At 52.5% G+C, this 21,200-nt stretch overlaps 1 protein-coding gene across 2 annotated transcripts in view; it reads right to left on the minus strand.

The window, feature by feature from the left end:
• Positions 1-21,200, minus strand: part of Megf6 (multiple EGF like domains 6) — a 103,136-nt gene that overhangs the window by 78,527 nt on the left and 3,409 nt on the right. For both annotated transcript variants that reach the window (XM_076933621.1, XM_076933620.1), the window contains exons 2-3: positions 18,320-18,454; positions 13,249-13,358 (exon numbers count right to left, since the gene is read on the minus strand). In XM_076933621.1, coding sequence (XP_076789736.1) covers positions 13,249-13,358; positions 18,320-18,454 — 245 coding nt within the window. The remainder of the gene's footprint in view (positions 1-13,248; positions 13,359-18,319; positions 18,455-21,200) is intronic.

A 21,200-nucleotide genomic window follows, 5' to 3' on the forward strand; every position in this document is an offset into this window, starting at 1 on the left:
CAACCCTGTACACCCAACCCTGCATGCCCAATCCTGCACACCCAACATTGCACACCCAGTCTTGCACACCTAACCCTGCACACCTAACCAACCCTACATACCTAACCCTGCAAGCCAATCCTGCATCCTGTTCTACACTCTCACCCCACCTACACCCTACCTGCACATCTATCGCATACACCCAGCCCTGCAAACTGGTCCTACTCACCCATTCCTGTATGCCCTACTGTATTACCACCCCATTCCCCCACCTAGACCTACACAAACAACCTCTACTTCTCCCAGGTGAGGAATTCCAGCAGTTTATCTACCTCTCTGTGAAGGCAGCGTCTACTCATGTGGCCACTACGATAGGAAGCTGACCACTGCAAAGTGGCCAAAGGACCAGTCCTCTTTATACAGCTGCCCTGACCGGTGAGGGTTTAGAGGTGACACAGAGATAGCCATGCTCACAGCAAGGAGGGACTTCATCTCCTAGATCCACCCCAATCCCCCAAGGCTATCCCCATGATGACAAACAGTGAGACTGCTATTGTAAATACCAGTCTAGAGCCCAGTGCCTATGAGCACAGTGGCCCAGATATCAGGACTTAAGATGCTTAAGGACAAGAGCCCCTGAGTCACCCATACTGAGAGCAGTGTGTGTGTGTGTGTGTGTGTGTATATATATATATATATATATATATGATATGTGTGCCCGCATAGCACACGCATGCACCCACGCTGCATGCTGAGCTCCAACAGTAATATAAGATGAGAACTGAACTCTGACTGGCTAGCAGTGAGGCCAAGGACCCGTTATATCCACTCTGGCCCTTCTCTGGGAACAACCCCACCAGCAAACACCACGGCTGGACAGTATGAGCTCTGAGGTCAAAGGTCACGCCAGGGACAATCATCCCAACTCCATCCACATTCCTCTACCCACAGGCACAGCCGACGCCTGGTGCCTCAAAGGGACTCAAGTCACCAAGCTGGCACACAGAAGCCACCATTCAAACAAAGGGCACTGGTACATGCCGCCATGGAGAAAAGAAAGGACTATGCAGAGGGATGCAGGAATGCTGGCGATCCCTCCACATGTAGACCCAGCTCCAGCAGCCTATGATCTGCTTTCTAACACTATAGGAAAAGGGAGGGGCAGGGCCTGGATGCAGAAAAGCCCCCTACTCTTTAAGCCCTGGGAGACTATCATAGCCTATGGCTAGTCAACCCACCAGTCCTATGTCACACACTGTAACTTGAAGTATCCCCCCAGTCATGGCCGTACCTAATCACAGCTAAATAGGACCTGCAAGTGGAGCAAAATCCTAACTTATTTCTACAAGGTACCAAAGATAAGCCTGTTAAATGTAATATTTAAAATGTCTATTTCTTAGGCTGACTATCTAAGCGGCGGCTCTGCTTAGCTCTGTCACCATGTTCTCTGGCCAGAGGACATGCGTGCACCACAGCTAGCCAGAAACACCAGCCCTGGCACCCACGAGATGTCAGCATGGGAGATGGCTCTGCCAATCGCCCACGCTATCTCCACAAGGTTGGGCTGAGCCCAGACCATCCCGCCACCATCCACACAGTACCCAGTAGAAATGAGGCACTAATGCTTAAAGATTATCCAAAGGCTTTATATTGTTTGCTCAATATCAAAATGCCCACACAATTGGAAGTGTTAATCAATTAACTAACCTAGATATAAGTTGTTACCCAGGACTGCTCTAGATACATGTGTTCCATGTTTCCTACATCTTTCCTCTTCACTTCTCCTCTTTCTCTCCTTACTCTTCCCACATTAGCTCCTCCCAAATTAACAAATTGATGGTATGTTGTGTGTGTGTGTGTGGGGGGGTATATATCTCACTACACAAGCTAAAGCCTGCTGTGATGGTTTATATATGCTTGGCCCAGGGCATGGCACTATTAGGGGTTGTAGCTTTGTTGGAATAGGTGTGTCACTGTAGGGGTGGGCTTTAAGAACCTCATCCTAGCTGCCTGGAAGCCAGATTTCCCGTTTGCCTTCGGAACAAGAGGTGAAACTCTCAGGTCCTCCTGCACCATGCCTGCCTGAATGCTGCCATGTTCCACCTTGATGATAATGGACTGAATGTCAACGTATAAACCAATCCTAATTAAATGTTGGCCTTATATAGTTGCCTTGATCATGGTGCCTGTTCACAGCAGCAAAACCCTAACTAAGACACCTGCCATGAGTCCATGATCCATACCTGAAAGTCCTCCTTGGCCATGAGGCTGCCTGGGTTGCACATCTGTCAGAAGCTATCTAGAAGAGCCTATGGCAAGCAAGTGAGTTTTTGGAGATGGCCTACCATTTTGCATGGCTGAAATGGGTGAGCTCTGAGATGCAGGGTCCTCAGAGATTTCATCCCAGGATGGCTTCTTGCTGCCAATATGCTTTTCCTGTCACTAGTACACAGCATAATGATACGTAGGCATTCACCCACCCTATTGGGCAGATTTCCTGCAGAATCAATATGAACATGTATTTTCATATAATTACACTATCTAGACAAATTGATGATATCATAATTCCCAATAGTGATTTTATAGAATTCCTATGTTGACACAAGTAATTCCAAGCCCCTTATAGAATAAAAGCTGCAAATGGAGCTCTGGAAACCTTCATGTGTCATGGGCCAATTGTATTAGGAAACAGAAACAGGCCTGGTATAAAGTTATGATCAAGGGAAACATTCCTTCTAGGCTAGGAAAGAGTCCACTATTTGTTATCTGAAGGCTGTAAACTGGAAGTGGACAATTTATTGTAGGTGCAAGGACAGGTAATAAAATATTGACTAGTCTATCTACACAAGACTTTAAAATCATGAGACACAAGGCAGATGATTTGTCTCTTGACAAAACCGTGTTAAGACATAAAAATTATTGTTTTAAACTTATAATGAACTTATGAAGCTAGTAGCGGATAATGAATGTTATCTGTCTAGTCCGGTATTTAGTCAGCTATCAGTCTTAATGAAAAGACATGTAAACGATTCTGCTGTAACCCCTTAAGCCTTATTGATCTATGAGATAATCCATTGCCTTAAACTTACTATGAACTTATGAAGGCAAAAGTGTGAACTTATGAAGAAAATCATGTGATCAATTATCCCGAGAAAGTATAAATACTAACAACAGTAAAGAGGTGATTTTAGCCCTCCTCTGTTTGATCCAGTATGTGTGTCTCTGCGTGCACCTGAACTTTCTCTCTTTTCCTTCCTTCTTTCTTTTCTTTGCTATTCTCTCTGGCTCAGGGAGAGTTAAGGAACTCTAAGCCTCTCACCTGGCCAGCCAGAGGCCTGAGTCAAACAGAAAGGAACTCAAGTAACTAAGCTTTTCTCCTCTGCTACTATCAGCAGGAGTTAAATTGCTTTTAGCCACAGAGTAGCAAGAGAGAGTTACATTTCCAGAGGCCATCAGCTTCTGGCCCTCAGAATAGCAAGAGAGAGTTACATTTCCAGAAGCCATCAGCCTTTTATCCTCAGTCCATGGTCCACACTGTGTCCCACCTCAGTACCTGAATGCTGAAGCTGGTCTTCAGCATACATCAGGGAAACAGCATTGAAGGGGGTAGGGAACTAAAGTTTGTGGCTCCATAATCGTCACATTAGAGTATCAGTCTGGGCTAGCCATTTCATCAAGGCTCCTGATATCTGGAGACCTCCATTTCAAAAGAGCCAAGGTGGCCACCCTTGGGTGGAAAACAGGTGCCAGCCAGACACCTGATTCCTTAGTCTCTGCCCAGGGGACAGGGAGGCTTGTCACATTAGTTCCAGTGACCAGCACCCAACAGCAGTCAGTGTTAGAGCAGTGGTCAGGGAGCTTGATCTCTCTCTCTCTCTCTCTCTCTCTCTCTCTCTCTCTCTCTCTCTCTCTGTGTGTGTGTGTGTGTGTCTGTCTGTCTGTCTGTCTGTCTCTGTCTCTCAGGGCTGCTAAGGCAGGTAGTGTCTTCCTGCTTCCTTCAAGCTAAGCCCAGCTCCATGTTAAGGGCCTGTTGCCCACACCATGTTCTCAAGAGTCCCTTGTCCCCCTCCCAGGCCTTTTCCCACCCCTTCTCCAAAGAAACATCTAATTCTGGAACAAAGAGGCAAAGAAATGGCTTCTAAACACTTTACCCAGACTCACTGTCTTGTCTCTGTGGGCATCACTAGGCTGTCCTTGCCAAAAAACATAACCTATAAAAGGTAGGAACCTCTATCCAATGCACTGCAAGTTCAAGTGTGTTTTCCCTCTCCCTCACCACCTCCTTCTCCCTCCCTCCTCTCCCTCTCCCTCTCTCCTTCCCCCTCTCACTCCCCCTTCTCTCTTCTCTTCCCTCCCTCTTTCTCCCCCTCCCTCCCCTTCCCTTCTCCTTCCTCTTCTCTCCCTCTCCCCCCTCCCCCATCTCCCTTTTTCTCCTCTCCCTCTCCCTCCCCACTCCCCTCCTTCTCTCTCTCTCGCTCTCTCTCTCTCTCTCTCTCTCTCTCTGTGTGTGTGTGTGTGTGTGTGTGTGTGTGTGTGTGTGTGTGTGTATGGACGTCTCTGGATACCTCCTGCTTGATGAAATGGCAAGCCCAGACTGATACTCTAGGGTGACGATCATGGAGCCACAGACTTTGGTTCTCTACCCCCTTCAATGCTGTTTCCCTGATGTCGTGGATACAGCTCAGATCCTGGGCTCCCCATTTACAAACCCTTCAGCAGGACTCTACTAACTTGTCACATGGTAGCCCTGCCTATCACATCCCACCCTGCTCTCAGCCTGCTTCCCAACCTCTGCCCCATAGTGAGGTTTTAACCTTCCCTGAGCCAGGGGATCCCCAAGTCTCAGCCTTACCTGATCAAGGGCAGGACCTATATTGTGAAATGGTGGTTGTCAACTAAATAATCGAGCAAATTTGATGGTCAGGCAACATGTCAGTTCACCTCAGAGGAACAGGCAGGAGTCAACATTTGAAGGTGGGCACTTCCCATGGTGTGGCACACAAGGCACAGATAGCACATGGGGTCTAGCACAGATAGCAGGAGGTGACACCAACCTCCTGATTTTGAGACAAAGGTGCTTCAAACCAAGAGCCCACATTTCTAGTAGCTCAGAGTGCTGGAGACAACCCACAAGGGGGCATCTCAGGGCTAGTGTGGGTGGCACAGACTCACATTCTCCAGGTGAGGCAGAAGCCTGTGTCAGAACCATCAAATGAAGATCTCCCAAGGAGCAGCAGAAAGGTCCAGCCCTGCCCGACTCCTATCAGGTGGGTAGGTAATAAGAACAGTGGGTTTGTGGGTCATTGTATCAGGACAACATATCAATGGCAACATCACCCTGTGTCCTCCAAGGTGTTGGCACTGAAGCCATGGGTTGCTGTATTATTGGACAAATGTCCCTCTGAGGTCTCTAAGGTGGGAGCCTGAAGTCACAGCTGAGGAAGTCACACCTGAAGAGGTCAGAGCTGAGGAAGTCACAGTTAAGGAGGTCACACTGAGGATGTCACACCTGAGGAGGTCACACCTAAGGAGGTCACAGCTGAAGAGGCCTCACAAACACCAGACCTCAGCCTTACTTTCAGGAGGTGCAATAGCCCATAAGCAACAGAAGGCTTTGGATAAAGAATATACAGGGTGTGTGTGTGTGTGTGTGTGTGTGTGTGTGTGTGTGTGTGTATGTGTGTGTGTGTGTTGTATGTGGGGTGTGTGTGCGCTGTGTGTACGTCTGGTATGTGTGTGTGGTGTGGTATGTATGTTGATTTAGCTCGGCGACAGAGTGTTTGCTCAGCAAGCATAAGGCTCTGGGCGAGGTCCCCAGCATGGGCAGAGGAGGCGGTGACAGAGAAAAGACCATCAGGTAGGCACTGTTGACAACAGACCGCAAAAGCTGAACACACAGCATCAAGTATAGTAACATGCCATATGTTATGATCATTATAAAAACACCAACCAATCTGCCGAACTCCTGGACTAGCCCATGGCAGGAAGCCACCTAGAGGGCCTCCTGGCTGCTGACTGTGGAGAGACCCTTGAGAACTCCCTCAGTCTGAAATGCAAGGTCAGGTGGAGAGACTTAAGACCATGTCCTCTGATGCCCAAGCAGGTGGAGGGACACTGTGAGTCCCCTATAGCCGGCAAACAACCCAGCGACCAGCTCCCATTGTGTCCTCCCCTGATCCCAAGCCAGCCCCTACTATTCCTCTGTCTGGACTGCTGACACCTGCAACTTGCTGGGGTTGGTCTTGACCACATGACTTACCCAACAGCCTCCTCTCTACCAGGAACCTTATCCATATGGAACCCATTTTAGACATCCCGTGCTGAGTACTGAGGCTCTGGGTCTCTAGGAAAGAGCTAGGCAGGAATCCCAGTGTGCTCAGCCAAGCCCAACCACAGATGGGCCATAGAAGACAGAGGAGGGGGCATGACCCCACCCTCTGGCCTCTGCCTAGGGTCAAGCCACCTGCCAAAGCCCTCACAGTGAGACCAGGCCTAAAGCCAATGGTCACATCAAGCTTGAGAGCCTGAGTTCTGTCAACGTGGAGGTTGAGAGGAGGCTCCAGGGCCATACACTTCATCAAGCAGAAGGCTACAGACTTCCAGGCCAACCCAGCTACCCAACAACAGCTGACAGAGCATAGATAACATAACCTAAGCCTTCCAAAATGAAGGGCTTCATTTGACACTCAGGACCACTCTGGGCTCCGGGTGGCTGGTGTCTCTTCCTGGTCTCATGGCCTGTACCCCACCATGTGCCTGCAAAGTGAGACCCATCTTCCCTGTCACAACATATTCCCAGACTCCAAACCCAGTCACCATCAGTAGCTCCTGGAAGGGCTTGGGAGTGTGACTCAACAGTGTCGCACTTGCCTGGTTTGTACAAGGCTGTGGGTTCCATCCCCAGCGTGGCCAACAGCTAACCTGACTCTGTGGATAAGTCAATGGTATCCCTCCCTCTGCACACACACCCCCTGCCCCGAGGCCATCAGGGAATCCCCACAACTGTACCTCGGGTAACATTGAGAGATGCCCACATAGACTTCAAGCAGCCTGGAAGAGGCTCCCAGCTCCCATAGCCCTCCAGGGAAGCTCCTTTTCCTCCTGCTGCTTGCCCCATCCAGCCTTGATGTGACTGTATGTGCCCGGTCTTACTGTAGCTTGTTATGCTGTTTATTTGATACCCCTGGGAGGCCTGCTCTTTTCTGAGGGGAGTCAGAGAGGGAGCAGATCTGGGGGAGAGGGAAGGGAGGAGAGACTCAAGGGAGGGGAAGGAAGGAAAACTGCAGTTAGGATATAAATATATAAGATAAATATATGAGAGAAGAATTTTTTTTAAAAAATCTGTATTTAACCAAACTGTAAAACCTAAAAATGAATGGATAAATTTTTTTAATTAAATAAATAAATCTTAAAAAAAAAAAAAGTTGCCATGGCCATGGTGTCTCTTCACAGCATTGGAACACCAGCTAAGACAGGGAGTGTAGTAGAACACTCATATGCGTGTGAGCTCACGCCATACAAGTGGGCACACAGTTACACAGGCAGGAGTGGGTGAGGCATCTCAGTGTGCACGAATCTGTGCAAGGCAGAATATGAACGGTTCACCCGGGTGGATTGCAGTCTAGGTACACATGCATGGGAATCGCGTCACAGGAAACTAACGGGGGACTCTGTGGTCACATGACCTGAACTACTTCAAGGAAATAATAAGAGAAGGTCACAGTGGCACGGCACGATCCCGTGGGCTCTGAGAGCAGGTCCAGCGTCCATGTGGAGGAAGGAAAACCCAGGTCCTGGGAGTTGGCAATATCTAATTCCCACACTGGGATGCAGGGCTGACAGGCAGCCAGAACGGAAACAGAAAAGGAAGAGCAGAACCTGAGGCAGGAAGCAGAGGGGAGCTGGGGTCCAAGTGACCTTCCTGCAGCTCCCCCCGCTTATCCCTGAAAAGCCAGCCAGGGAGACCTGGAAGTCCCAGGAGAAGACCTGCAGCAGCCACCTGCCTGACACACCAACAGCCGGACACCAAGCCCAGGCCTCATCCCTAGACATGCACATCCAAGGATGGCCTCAGGCTCACTTGCAACAGAGGATGACCTTGAACTTCTGATCCCCCTGCCTCTGACTACCGAATCACAGGGATGACAGGTGTGCACCTCCATGCCCTGTTTATGTGGTGTCGAGAGTCAAGCCTTTTGCTTGCTGGACAAGCACTGTACTAATCAAGCCACTCCTCCAGACCTTCAGCTCTCTGTAGGGTATATATTGTGGATTCTCTATCATGGTGTATCCCAAACTGAAGACAAGGGCTGTCTTCAGAAAGAGAAGCACCATATCAGGGCAGCACAGTACCTCCTCAGCCCAGTGGGCCCACACTCCCCAAGCTGAGCTGAGCATCACGGAGAATGTGAGGAGGCCAAGCTAGAGCATCATCCCTGCAGGTCTCTTAGGGAGTGGATACAGCGGGACGGAGATCGGTTGCTAAGGACCAGCACCTCGTTGGCTGTGTACAGTCCCCTCCTTCAGTGGAAGGGGGAGAAACCCAACATAGACCCTGAGCATCTACGACTCAGACATTAGGAGGGTCCGAGCAAAATTTGTCACCTACGTGGGATAAGAGCGGAATTCAGAGAAACAGGAAGCAGAAGACAGAACAGCAGAAGGGGGCACGGTCCAGCCTCACCCACGTCATGGGACCACAAGGGCTCTCGGGAAGCCTGGTAATTGGCCCCGACACCCCACCCAGCACTTTTTCTTTCTGGTCACCTCCCAGTCACAATCCCATAAAAGGTCCTGAGAGAAATCACAACCCGATTAGCGGCTTCCTGCCATTCTCTGGCCTCTATCACTCCATCACCCCTATGCAAACACCGTGAGGCTGACACTGTCCTCCTACAGTTTCCAGGTCACACGAAGAAGGAAACTTCACAATGGCTGGGGAGGGGCTGGAGTTGGCAGCCAGGGCACTGCCCTTCCCACTGGAGGGAGCTAGAGGTGATGGAGGAGCAGGGAGGTGTGCCCCAGCCCTTGAAATAAATGAGAATCTACTTCTGCATGCGGACGTCTGACCCTAACTGGTGCTCGCTGTTCTTGGCTAGCATGCTGACTGGGAGGGAGCTGTGGGCAGTTGCTTATCTTCACAGCTGACCACGGGGACCCAGACCCTCTAGGGCTCCAGACACTGAGAGCATCCGGAGACTTACACCCTAAGGCAGAAGCCCTCTACACCTGCACCTGGCCTGGCCTCTCGCTCGCAACAGTGGGAAGCAAAAGCAAAGATGGGATGAGGCTTCCCAGGGTCCCTAGGATGGAGAAACACAGAGTGAGGGGATCTCTGCAAGTATCTGAGCTCCACAGACCTCACTAAAAGGGGAGAAACTGCCCTAAACCGCTAAGCCATTCCGGAAGGTGACCCCCAGGTCCCATCCCTGGAGGTCACTGCTTGACACAGATCCACCTGAACCTTCAGCAAAGTGACCCTGTGTGCTATCGTCCCCACTACTCACAGGGATCCAGACCTCCTTTAATAATAGCTGGACACGTGGACACTGCTTGAGCTCCTACTGTATATCACCCAGTAGTCTCCATGACAAGTTACTCATTACGTTCAGGGTTCTCAGATGGGCATTGTCGGACCTGTCTCACTAGCCCAAGCCAAGGCCTTGGTGGCTGACACCCCACAGGTCACAGGGCATGGCTTCCTGCCGCCATTGCCTGGCTTGTACAGGGTAGGCATCTATCCCCACATTCCTGCCTGGCCCAATGCCTCCACACATAGGCCCTCTGAGAGGCATGAGGGTGTGGCCAACAGCATGATGCCAGCTCCAGAAGCACAGTTTGAGAGGGGAACACAGACTGGATGTGGGACCCAGACCATGACCATGGCCGGCCCTGCCAACCAGCCACTCCTGGGATGCTCCTCAACTATCTCTACACCCCCATCCCACACCCTTACTCTGAGCCTCCTCACTAGGCCATGGGCTCCCCAAGGCTGGCACTGTCCCTAAGATACACACACCCACACACTCACACACACAGCAAACACCAGCACTGAATAGCTTGCAGAGGCAGCCCCAAGAAACTGGTGGTCAAAGGAAGGAGTCTGTGGCCCCCAGGGAATGTGCTGGGCCTCCAGCCCCTAGGGAAGGGACAGGCCTATGTTGACATCTACACCAGCCCCTCAAGGATGGGAACCAGACGGTGATAAACAAGGAAGGCGAAGAGTATCCGGAGACAGAGGTGCTGGATCATAGGCTCTGCGGGGACCATTAAACAAACAAGGTCAGATGCAGAACTAAGAGAGTCCTTCGTTGAAAACAAACTTCAAAACAAACAAGGAAAGCCTGGGCTCTGGGTGGAGATCCTGCAGTGGCCCACAGGCCATGTGACAGCCAGAACCCCACTGGTCTCCGGCAGTTGCCCAGAAGAGGTGTCCCACAGAGACCACAACCTCACCAGTGCTGGGGGAGCCTGCTCCCAGGCCAGGAGTTACAAGCCACCTGAGCTCTCTAAGCGTCCGTGTGTGGGTGATGGCCTGGCACCTGCCTCATTCACAGTCAAGTGCACCTGATAGGACAGGCTCAGTGCTCCCATCAGCCAGACTGGGGACAGAAAAGTGGTCATGGCCATACTCATGACACTGCCACAGATGCTACCCCTGCCATAATGACCTCATTGTCTAAAAAAGCCAGCACCTATACCCTGACTCTACCACACGGCAGGGAGACAGCTAGCCTGCACAGATGGGTCAAGCCTAGCTTGTCCTGCCTCTGCCCACCTTCACCCTGGGATGTTCAGCAGATTCCAGGTTATGACTCGGAGGGGACATAGGGCTAAGGCTGCCCTGCCCTTCTTCCCAACCCCACCATCCTGCCCAGAGCATCCCAGCCAGAAGCTGTACATTAGTCCTGTCCTCTGTTCCCAGTAAGCCCCAGAGCTCCACCTGCCTCCCATCCGGCCATGCTCTGTCAGGCCCAGGGGACCCCCACCTCAGAGCAGAAACTCGTGGAACTTTGATAATGCCTGGGCCCCCACACAAGCCACAGGAAGCAGAGGACACAGCAGACAGACACAAAAGAAAGGGAGATGCTGGTGTTGGGCCAGAACACCCCAACCTAAGGGAGTGCTGGCCCGCGGCCCAGTCTTGTCACCTCCAAGCTGGCCTCCTGTCCTCTTCCCTCTGCTCCCTTCCGGAGAGTGACTCACTTCCCTCCTGGAAAAAAAGTCAGCAAGCGTCCCTTCTCTGGTCCCTATTTCTCACTGGAGTTCACCTCAGGACAAGGTGCTAAGTTTCTAATGTTGACATGAGGGAGTCAGAATCCCATCACACTTAACATTCAATGTGAGGAGTGTGATTCCCAGACACACTAGTGAACTCAGGAATGACCCCTCCAGAGGAACACCACTCCTGCCTGCCAGCCACCTGTCTTCACATCCACCTGCCAGCCACCTGTTCCCACATCCATATGACAGACACCTGTCCCCATATCCACATGACAGACACCTGTCTCATACCTGCAGGCCACCTGTCCCCTCATCTACTGACATCACCTGTCCCCACACCCACCTACCAGCCACCTGTCCCCACATCCACCTGCCAGCCACCCATCCGCATATCCACCTGTAAGCCATCTGTTCCCACATCCACCTGCAAGCTACCTGTTCCCATATCCACATGACAGCCACCTGTCCCCACATCCACCTGACAGCTACCTGTTCCCATATCCACATGACAGCCACCTGTCCCCACACCCACCCCCCTATATCCACATTGTGGAGTGGTGGGCTGTGAGAGGCAGCCAGATACCTGGTTGAGCAGGCTTTGAACCCTGGAGACCCTCAGGGACGGTAGGAGTTTGGCCTTGCTCCTGGGCCCCTGGCTCCTTTCACATAGCTACAGGCCCTCCCACAGAGAGGCCTGTAGCCATCAGGGTCACATAGGACAATGGCCCTACTAGCCCCTCCACAGGTAGAGGGCATGACTACAGGTCACAGAGCCTCAAGACAGATCTCCATGCTAATGAGATACCTAAAGGCCAGAGGGAGTAGCCAATTAAGCATTCCTTCCCAGACCCTCCTTCTTGCAAAAGGTATTTAACCTCAGTCCTCCCCTGAGAATACCAAGGTATAGCTTCATCCATTTTCGGCCATGACAATAAACATTTTGAGAACGTGGACTGCCTCTCTTCTTTGGGACCCACCATAGGGAACCGTGGAGAAGGTTTTCAACTACTGAGCTGCCGCCTAATCTCCCACCTACGACTTATCTACACTTCCAGCCACAGAGGCCACCAACTCAAGCAAGAGCTGAGCCAGCCGTGACCCATCCAAGCAAGTTGCTGTGACCAAGAGTCTCATCCCTGCGGGGTGCAGCCAAAGCTTCTCCCCCTCCCCCGTTCGGCTGCGGGCAGATCTAGCCCATATGCCCCGCTCTCGACCCTTCTGCCGCCTCTCAGTGGTGCCTGAGAGCCAAGGGCCTGAGAACCAGCTGGTTCCCAGCCGCCTTTTGGCCCAGGGACGCCCCAACCCAAGAGCTCCGGCCCCACAGGACCTCAGACTGTGCTTCTCCATCCCTGGAGCAGAATCCTGCAGCTTCACATAGCCCGATGTCCACCAGGCACTGGTGTGGAGTGAACACAGTCAAATTCCCGCACCTCTGCCTATCTGATCCATGGCCTTAGCCCCTTAAAGGGGGCAGACACGAGACCCATAATTCAACCCACAGGACCCACGCACACTACAACCCCACACCACATAACAGCCACCTGTCCCCACATCCACCTGCCAGCCACCTGTCCCCACATCCACCTGCCAGCCACCTGTCCCCACATCCACTGACAGCCACCTGTTCCCACATCCACCTGGCAGCCACCTGTCCCACACCTGCAGGCCAAGGCCTCTCCAGCAGCTGCCACAGCCATGCTCCATGGCCAAGAGGAGCCTGTTCCTTTGTCCCTGGTATGGGCAGATACTCAGGTCTGCCTTCCTCCCTCCTACAGCAGCAACAAGCCTGCTGTCCCTCCCTCAGTTCTACCAGACTATGCTGGGACTCCACTGCCCGTTTTCCATCTGAATTCTGCTCCAACAATCTTCGGCAGACAGAACTGGTGCTGGAGGTCCCTGGGTATCTCTCATGTGGCTGAAGGCAGAGGCTAGAAGTACAGAAGCCATGGGCCAGCACACAGAGAGCCAAGGCTAGGCAGATGTTTCCATGACACATGCCTCTGTTCAGAGTCTGCCTGTTACCAGTTGAGAGAGATGGACACTCACCTAAGAGGCAGCCTTCCTGGCCAGGCTTCTGGCTCCAGCCGGGACAGCACCTGAACACAGTGCGGGCCTCTGTGGCATATACCTGTCTGTAGCTCATATAGTACACAGTCCTGGAACAGAAGAGACAGGACGCGTTGATCATTATGGGGTCAGCGCTTCAGCTCTCAGAGTGCCCCAAAGATAGACACTCGTCAACGAAAGGTGAGCAGGCTGAGGTGCTCAGGGAACTGGGACCCCCACATACCAGTGCCTGGCTCCTTCTGTCTGCCTTCTTCACAGGGTGGCTCTTAACAGCCCGTAGATCTACTGGAGGCTCCATTCTTCCCACCCTTGCCTGCCTCAGCCTCCTTCCCTTGCTCCAGTGATGACCAGTAAGACAGATGGCTGCTGTTGCCGGCTGTCAGCCCAGTCCAGTCTGGTCCCTCTGCTTGTCACTGCTAATACTAGGTTTATACTAATACTAATACTAATAAATACTAATACTAGGTTAATACTAATACTGACTCCCCCAAACCCATGCCTGAGAATACAAGGAAAGTATGTGGAGACGAAGCAGCTGCTGACACCCCAAGATAGACAGTACAGGACAGCCAGGGGTACAGAGTGGGGACAGAAACAGCTGCTCCCTCAGACCTTCAGCCCTATACTGGGATTTCCAACTTAAAAAACTGTCTTGTCTTTTGCATTTTTATGTTTGTGTGAGTACACACGCATGTGTCATATATATGTGGAGACAATATTGAGTGACTTCTTCAGTCTTATTTTTTCCCACCTTTTGGAGCAGTCTCTCACTGAATCTGGAGCTCACCAATTGCCTAGCCTGACTGGCCAGCAAGCCCCAGGGACCCACCTGGCTTTGTCTCCTCAGCACTGGGGTTGCAGGTATGCAAAACTATGCCTGCCTAGCATTTTTTTAGGTGTGTTCTGGGGATCTGAACACAAGTTTCTAACACTTGCATGACAAATACTTTACCAACTGAGCCATCTCCCAAGGCCCCTCCAGAGCTGTTTTTAGGCCACCTGATTTGTCAGCGTTTGTCACCACAGCTCTAGGAAATGAACACAGATTTCACATCTTTGCATATGCCCTGGGCTCTGTGACGGTGAAACCTCCATGTTTAAAGAGACAGACTGAAAAGGAGACACAAAGAACCAAAAACAGGATGGTGGTGGTGGGAAAACAGGTAGAGAAATGGCGACTCCTGCCTCTCCCACCACCCTCCAGCTTACAGGGTCAACAGCCACAGAAATTAAGCCAACGGCCACAGGTCAAGGGCCCTTGAAGCCCTGGTGAATGGTCAGGTAGAGCAGGCTGTATCTCCAGGTGACATACCAGCCTGTGTTTTCTGGGGCCAGCACACCAAAAGCCTTGTGGCCCTAGGATCCGTCCAATAAATAGGGCTGAGGCCACTTCCCGGAAGCATTGTGTTCCTAAACAGACTCTCCACACAGAAACTCTGGGAGTGCCTTACAAAATACCACCTTGGCAGGACATGAAACCGCTTGCCCGGACAGAAACCGACCACAGCGTGAACAATATTTGGCAGCGACCGAGCACTAGAGCCTGGCCATCGTAAATATTTATCCCTTGCCTGGGCTGCAGACAGGGCTGGGCTACGTGCGGCTCCCCCGACACTCCTCCACAAGGCCCCTGAAGGAAAAAGATTCTTGGAGAGGCCAGGCAGCCATGAGAACCAAACCCAGCTTACCTTCAGATAACACCAGCTCACTTGGGCTCTGAACCTGTGGGGCTGGAGGCTGCTGGGGACCATGTCAGAGTGGAGGCTGCTGGGGACCATGTCAGAGTGGAGGCTTTGGGGACCATGTCAGAGTGGAGGCTTTGGGGACCATGTCAGAGTGGAGGCTTTGGGGACCATGTTAGAGTGGAGGCTTTGGGGACCATGTTAGAGTGGAGGCTGCTGGGGACCATGTCAGAGTGGAGGCTTTGGGGACCATGTCAGAATGGAGGCTTTGGGGACCATGTTAGAGTGGAGGCTTTGGGGACCATGTCAGAGTAGAGGCTTTGGGGACCATGTCAGAGTGGAGGCTTTGGGGACCATGTCAGAATGGAAAGTTTGGGGACAATGTCAGAGTGGAGGCTTTGGGGACCATGTCAGAGTGGAGGCTTTGGGGACCATGTCAGAATGGAAAGTTTGGGGACAATGTAGGAATGACAGCTTCTGGAGCCATGTCAAATTTGAGGCTACTATGACCACGTTAGAATGGAGGCCATAATACTCATGAATCTGGGCTTTCCAAGAGGGATGCAGGCCCTGTGATTTGAGTGCCAGCGCCTTCTAGTCCGACTCCCTTCCTTTCTCTGGGTGACTCCTCCATTAACCTTCAAAGGACCTCTTTATGTAGCCTAGAGAGTTCCCAGCCTGGTGACCTGGATGTCTGTCTGACCTGTCAGGAGAGACTCTCTCACACTGAGATCCTTGAACTCCCTCTGGCCTCTCAGGCTGATGTCAGGCCACACACCAACACCAAGCACCTGTTACCTAAAGACAAAAGATGGTGGCAGGGGCCATAAGGGAATGGTCTAAGCTGTCACCTTAGCCTCCTCACCCAGGTCAATACAGATGGGGAAACTGAGGCCAGAAAAGGTTCTCAACCTGGCCAAGCAAATTCAGACTGAGGGGGCTGGGATCCCAGTACATCCTGGGATGTCTGTCCCACAAGAGATCAAGAAGAGGGTCCCCCTAAAAAGCAAAACAAAAACCTAGGAGTTAAGGGAATGGCTCAGTGGGTGAGAACAGATAGTGTAAAAGTGACAGGACATAAGTTTGAACCCCTGACATCCAGGTAAGTGACTGGGCATGGCTACACATGCATGTGAGCCCAGCACTGGAGGAAGGGGTTGAGCCAAGGAGCTCGCTGGTCAGCCGGCCTAGCTAGGCAGCAAGTTTCCAGCTCAGTAAGAGAGCCCAACGAAAGAGAGACAGACAGACGGAAACAGGAACCCTCTACAGCAGCAGGATCATCTCATGCTCAAAGGCTGGCATTACAGTGTATAGTGATGTCCCTCAGGCTTGGCCACCACCAGAGCCCACTGGTGACCCCACAGGTGGCTGAATTTAGCCCTTGGCTGAGGTACAATGCTCAGCCTGCTGAAGGGCCAGCAAGATTGACAAGAGAGCCCACCAGCAGAGCCCTGTCCAGAGGCCGCCGTGCCCCACCCCCTTGCAGTTGAATTGATGATGACATATTATCTGACCTCATGCCCGTATTAAACACCTGCTCCACTCAGGCCAAGCTCAGAGTATGTCCCAATGTGGCCTCCAATCATGAGCCTAGGAAGAGAGACAAGGCCCCAGGGCTCCGGGTAGAGACTGAGACCCCAACACGGTGGGTCTTGTCCAGTGGGACCTAAAAACAATGACCCACTGAGTCAGGTGCTCTGGAGAAGGGAGGGTGTCTTGAGCTGGCTGGAGAGGGATGTCCAGCACAGCAGGACAGCTATCCAGATGAGGATTGGGGTAACTTCGCAGAGCTTGGGAAACACAGCAAGAAAGACTTCAAGGCCTCAAGATGCCTGTGTTTGCTATACACGGGGAGCTGAGGTGAGCCTGGTTGGTGTGTGTACTTTCTGACCTCCATGGTTAGACCTGTCATCCTCTATAGGCACAAAGGCAAATGACTCAGGGGCACCTCAGAATAGGAAGGACAAAGGAGGAAAACAGGCCAGTGTCCAACAAACAGGATGCCCTCAACCATAGCGGACAGGGTCTCAACCGGGGCTTTGGCCCCCACCTGGAGCCTAGAACCCAAAATGCCACATTGGACCCCTCACCCCCACCTGGGGCTGAACTCCTGTGTTTCAGGCCAAAGGATGGGTAAAGGGAACTTGGTGCCAAGTACCTACCTTGAGCTAGGTAGAATGATGGGGAATCCCAGAACCACAAGCCATCTTGAGATACCCAGCAAACCCTGACTCAGATACCACGCCTATAACCATTTTCCACACCTACCCACCAGGGCTCTGCCCCTCCCCCCCCCCCCCCCCCACACACACACACGCACAGAGCCAGGGAAGGATGACCCTCCTAGATAGTAGGTCATCAGCTACTTTGGACTCCCTGCTAATCTATAAACCTTGACTGTGACAGACCCTCCAGCCACAGTGCCCAGGGGCTTCCAGTCACTGTGTCTTTCACAAGCTATGAGCAGGGAGACACAGCTTGGAGGACCAAACGCTAGTCCGTAAACATGTGCACTCCCAACCACGTGAAGGTTGGAAGGAGAGGCATAAAATATTGACCTCTGAGAATGGGAGGCTCCTCCTTCTCCTTGGAGTCCTGACCGGCAGCCTGTCACTCCATGGGGAAAGGAGCAGGCTGTGCTCTGCAGACCCAAGCAGCATGCCCCACCCAGGTCAGCTGCTACAGCCCCCTCACCCCTCTGCACTTAGAATCTTTAGACATTACCATGGGTGTCCTGGGCTGTCCTACACAATGGGCAGCAAATACACACTAATGCTCAAGTGGCCCTGGAGCTCCTAGGTCAGGCAGAGCAGCTCCAGGTGCCCTATGAACCCCAGACCCAACAAGAACGGCAGCGTTGAGACTTCTCGCCGAGCACGCTGCTTTTCTTGTCAGCTACTCTCCACCTGGCCGGGGCTGCAGCCAACTCTACCACTTCCTCAACATCTGACGTTTGCAGTCCACGCTGCTCCCCACAGCCCAGCTTCCCCTCAGGTAGGCCCTGCAGAGACAGCTATGTAAAGGCACTCCTTAAAGTTTGATTTTTAAATAAAACATTGAGCAATACGTTTTCACAGGCTTGGGCACTAGGCCCAGGGGTCAGCTGGCTGAGCAGGAAGCTCCAGCTGGAACCTCCACTGTCTAAGATGGAATTCTGCCTTCTGGCCAATCAACACTCGTCCCCTGAGAGTCCGACCACCACCTGAGCAGGCCTGTTAGAGTCTGGGGGTAAAAAACCTTAACTTCAGTGAAGGAAATCAGGTCGAACCAAGGTGGGGCCCCAGTCCTTGCTGCCTGACCCTAAAGGCTACTGCTGCCGCTCCTGGCTGAGAACTGGTCCCCACTAGATCAGGATCTCCGTCACGTACCTGCGCTCTTGGCCAACACACCATGCCTGCTGCCCGCAGCCTGACCTCCACACAGGCACTATGCGGCTGAAGGCTTGCACACATGGCTGGCGGTGGCCCACCAGGGTCAGCTTCTGTTCTGCACACACATGGGGCCTGGAAAAAAAAAGGAGAACATTCAATTTCTCTACTGGCAGCAGCTGGCTGGCAGCAGCCATACCTCTATGCCTGTACTGGGTATCCAACTATCCTGCGCTAGGCCACATGTTAGCCACTCGGGACTCCAGGACAAGGGGACTAAGAAGGAATGAGGGTCACAGCGTCTTCTATCAGGATCCTGAGCTACACAAGGCACTGTCCCTAAGAATCTTCAAGGCAGGCAGAATCTGCTGTCCCCTGTGGACAGCCCAGGAGCTCAGGGTAGAGGGGACCGGCAAGGCCTTGTTGGGGCTCAGGCCCCAGAACATCCTCCCTCACTCCTATTACCTCAGAGTCTCCCTGGCATCCTCAGACCACACAGGGATGTGTGTGGATGTGACTCAGGAGTAGGGGTGGGGGCAAGCAAGTCAATAGAAAACAAAAATCTGGCCGTTATCCAGCCACACCCGGGGCAGCGATTCTTTTTATATTTCTGCCCTCCACTCAGCCCCGAAACCAGCCTAAGGACACACAGTGCCAAAGGTGGCCCTCCAGGCCCACCAAGTGGAGAAAAGGCTCCTGTCCTGTAAGAAAAACTGAACTGGAGGAGTCGTCTGCAGATGTACAGCGGGAAATATACACAAAACTCAGGCTCACTCAAGCCTGGGGGACCAGGAGATCCAAAGGCAAGTCGTGGGGCCGAAGACAAGACCCACTAGTTTGGACCAGGTCTGGGAAGCAGGTGAGTATCCCACATGTCCCAAGGAATGAAAGGAAACATTGGACCTGCATGACCAGGCTCTGAGCTCAGTCCCCAGCACAAAGGGCTACCAAGTACACTCATACAGACCAGAGTCTTTCCAATCCGGTGGGTGCTTACAGAAAGCCTGGCAATCCTCTTCAAACAGCCCCTCCCTCCCTCTCTTCAGGGCACAGAGTAAGCAGGAGCCGCCCATTCCTCTTACCCTAGCTGAGGTCCCTGCTCCATCAGGGGACGCAGATACATCCTTGACTTTGCTCCTAACCTCTGCCTCCACCCCATACCTCTACATGGCTTCACTCTTCTCAGTGACTGCTGGGCGCTGTCCAAAGTTCACCACTTGAGAGACCCAGACCACCCCAACCAGCAGCTCAGGCCCCAGACCAGCCACCCCCAGACAGATGTTCTGATCCAGAAGCTTTTATTTTTGCTCTTTCCCTGGCTCTGCTGGGTGGGAAGCCACCCCCGCAGGGAAATGCACAGACCAACTACAGACAAGATGAAAGTACAAGACCGACATCAGGGGCTCCCGGCCCTGAGCAGGTCTGTACCTGCCCAGCATGAAGCCAGGTCATCTAAACCCTAGCTTTCCATCAGTTACAGCATAGTCAGAAGAGCTCCTAAGACCTCCTGCGGGGCAGTCCCCACTGTACCTTCCCCAGTCTCCCACACTTCCCATCTAGGGCAGAAGCTAGCCGTGCCAAGTCTGGGGTGAGTGCAGGGTGAGGACTCTCAAATCCCAGGATGAAGCAGCGGGATCTGGGATATGCTGTGAACCCCACATGTGCACTGTAACTGTGGATGCGTTCTCCATGGCCAGGCGGGACCCAGACAGAACCAAGCAGCTGTAAAATTCCAGAACCCAATGGGAAAGGTTTTTTTGCCACTTCACAGAGACAATCCCCCAGGGGACAGACCCCTCCCCCCACCCTTTGCCTTGCTGATACCAGGGACCCTCTAGGCATCACCCCATGGGGTATCCCCTTCACCACCTTAAAGAAGGTGACAGTAATTCCCTGAATTGTTTTAAGACCACCTGCCAATCAGACATGGAGCCTGGACCCAAGACCCTGCCTCTTCCTGAGCTCCGCTGTACCTCTCAAATAGATGGCTTAAGAATACTGAACCCAGACTTCCAGAGGCCTGTTGTGAGCCAAGAATCCCAGGCTAAGAATATGGGGACAAAGCCAGGGCAGGCTTTGCACAGGGCAGCAGTCCACACACAGGGAAAACTCCCCTCAGCCTTCCTTGCCTGGGTCCTGGCCTCACTTGTGACCCTTGTGACCTCCACTTTGCTGTGTGCCCACAGGAGACTGCCCTCTATGGGACCCCTGAACACATGGAATTTCCCTGGAGCGCACCTGTGCTGCTCTCCAGCTAGTGGCGAGTGTAGCTGATTGGAAGCCAACAGAAGATAGAGCCTAGGAGAATATAGGACACCTGGTCTCTATCTGCCTAGCTACTTAGAACTCTCCCTGCCAGGTGGTAGCTACTCCTCCACTGTGGTCACACAGTAGCTCTTCACCTTCTCTCTCTGTTCCCGTCCCTGGTCTGCACCTAAGGTCTGAGAGAGCAACACGGTTGGTATAAGGACATTTGTGACATGTAGAGAATGTCACTGGCTCCAACCATGTGACGAGGATCTGCAGGAATCCACATAGACAGGAGGCCAACCTAGAGGATTCAAAGCTCTTACAAGAGCCCAACGGGGTGGTTAATTGGCATAAATGAGGAGTTGGGATGGCACATGCTGGACCCGGTGCCTCTCCTAGGGAGTGTGGGCAAACGTGCATGGTGAAGGACGGGGAATTCTGGGGAAGGGAAGCTAAGGGAAGACAAACCGACAGCCACCGCTCAGGGCCCCAGAAGCAAAGACTCAATCTCTTCAGTAGGTCAAAGGATCTTTCAGTTCCTTGCAGTGGCATGCAGCTTCCCGCCAAGTCAGGAAAGGCAAAGCCCAAACCACAAAGTGGACCCAGTGCCATCAGAGGGAGGGGACCTCAG

Source organism: Arvicanthis niloticus, chromosome 5 (genome assembly GCF_011762505.2).
Source record: "Arvicanthis niloticus isolate mArvNil1 chromosome 5, mArvNil1.pat.X, whole genome shotgun sequence".
In the NCBI taxonomy this organism is placed as follows: Eukaryota; Metazoa; Chordata; class Mammalia; order Rodentia; family Muridae; genus Arvicanthis; species Arvicanthis niloticus.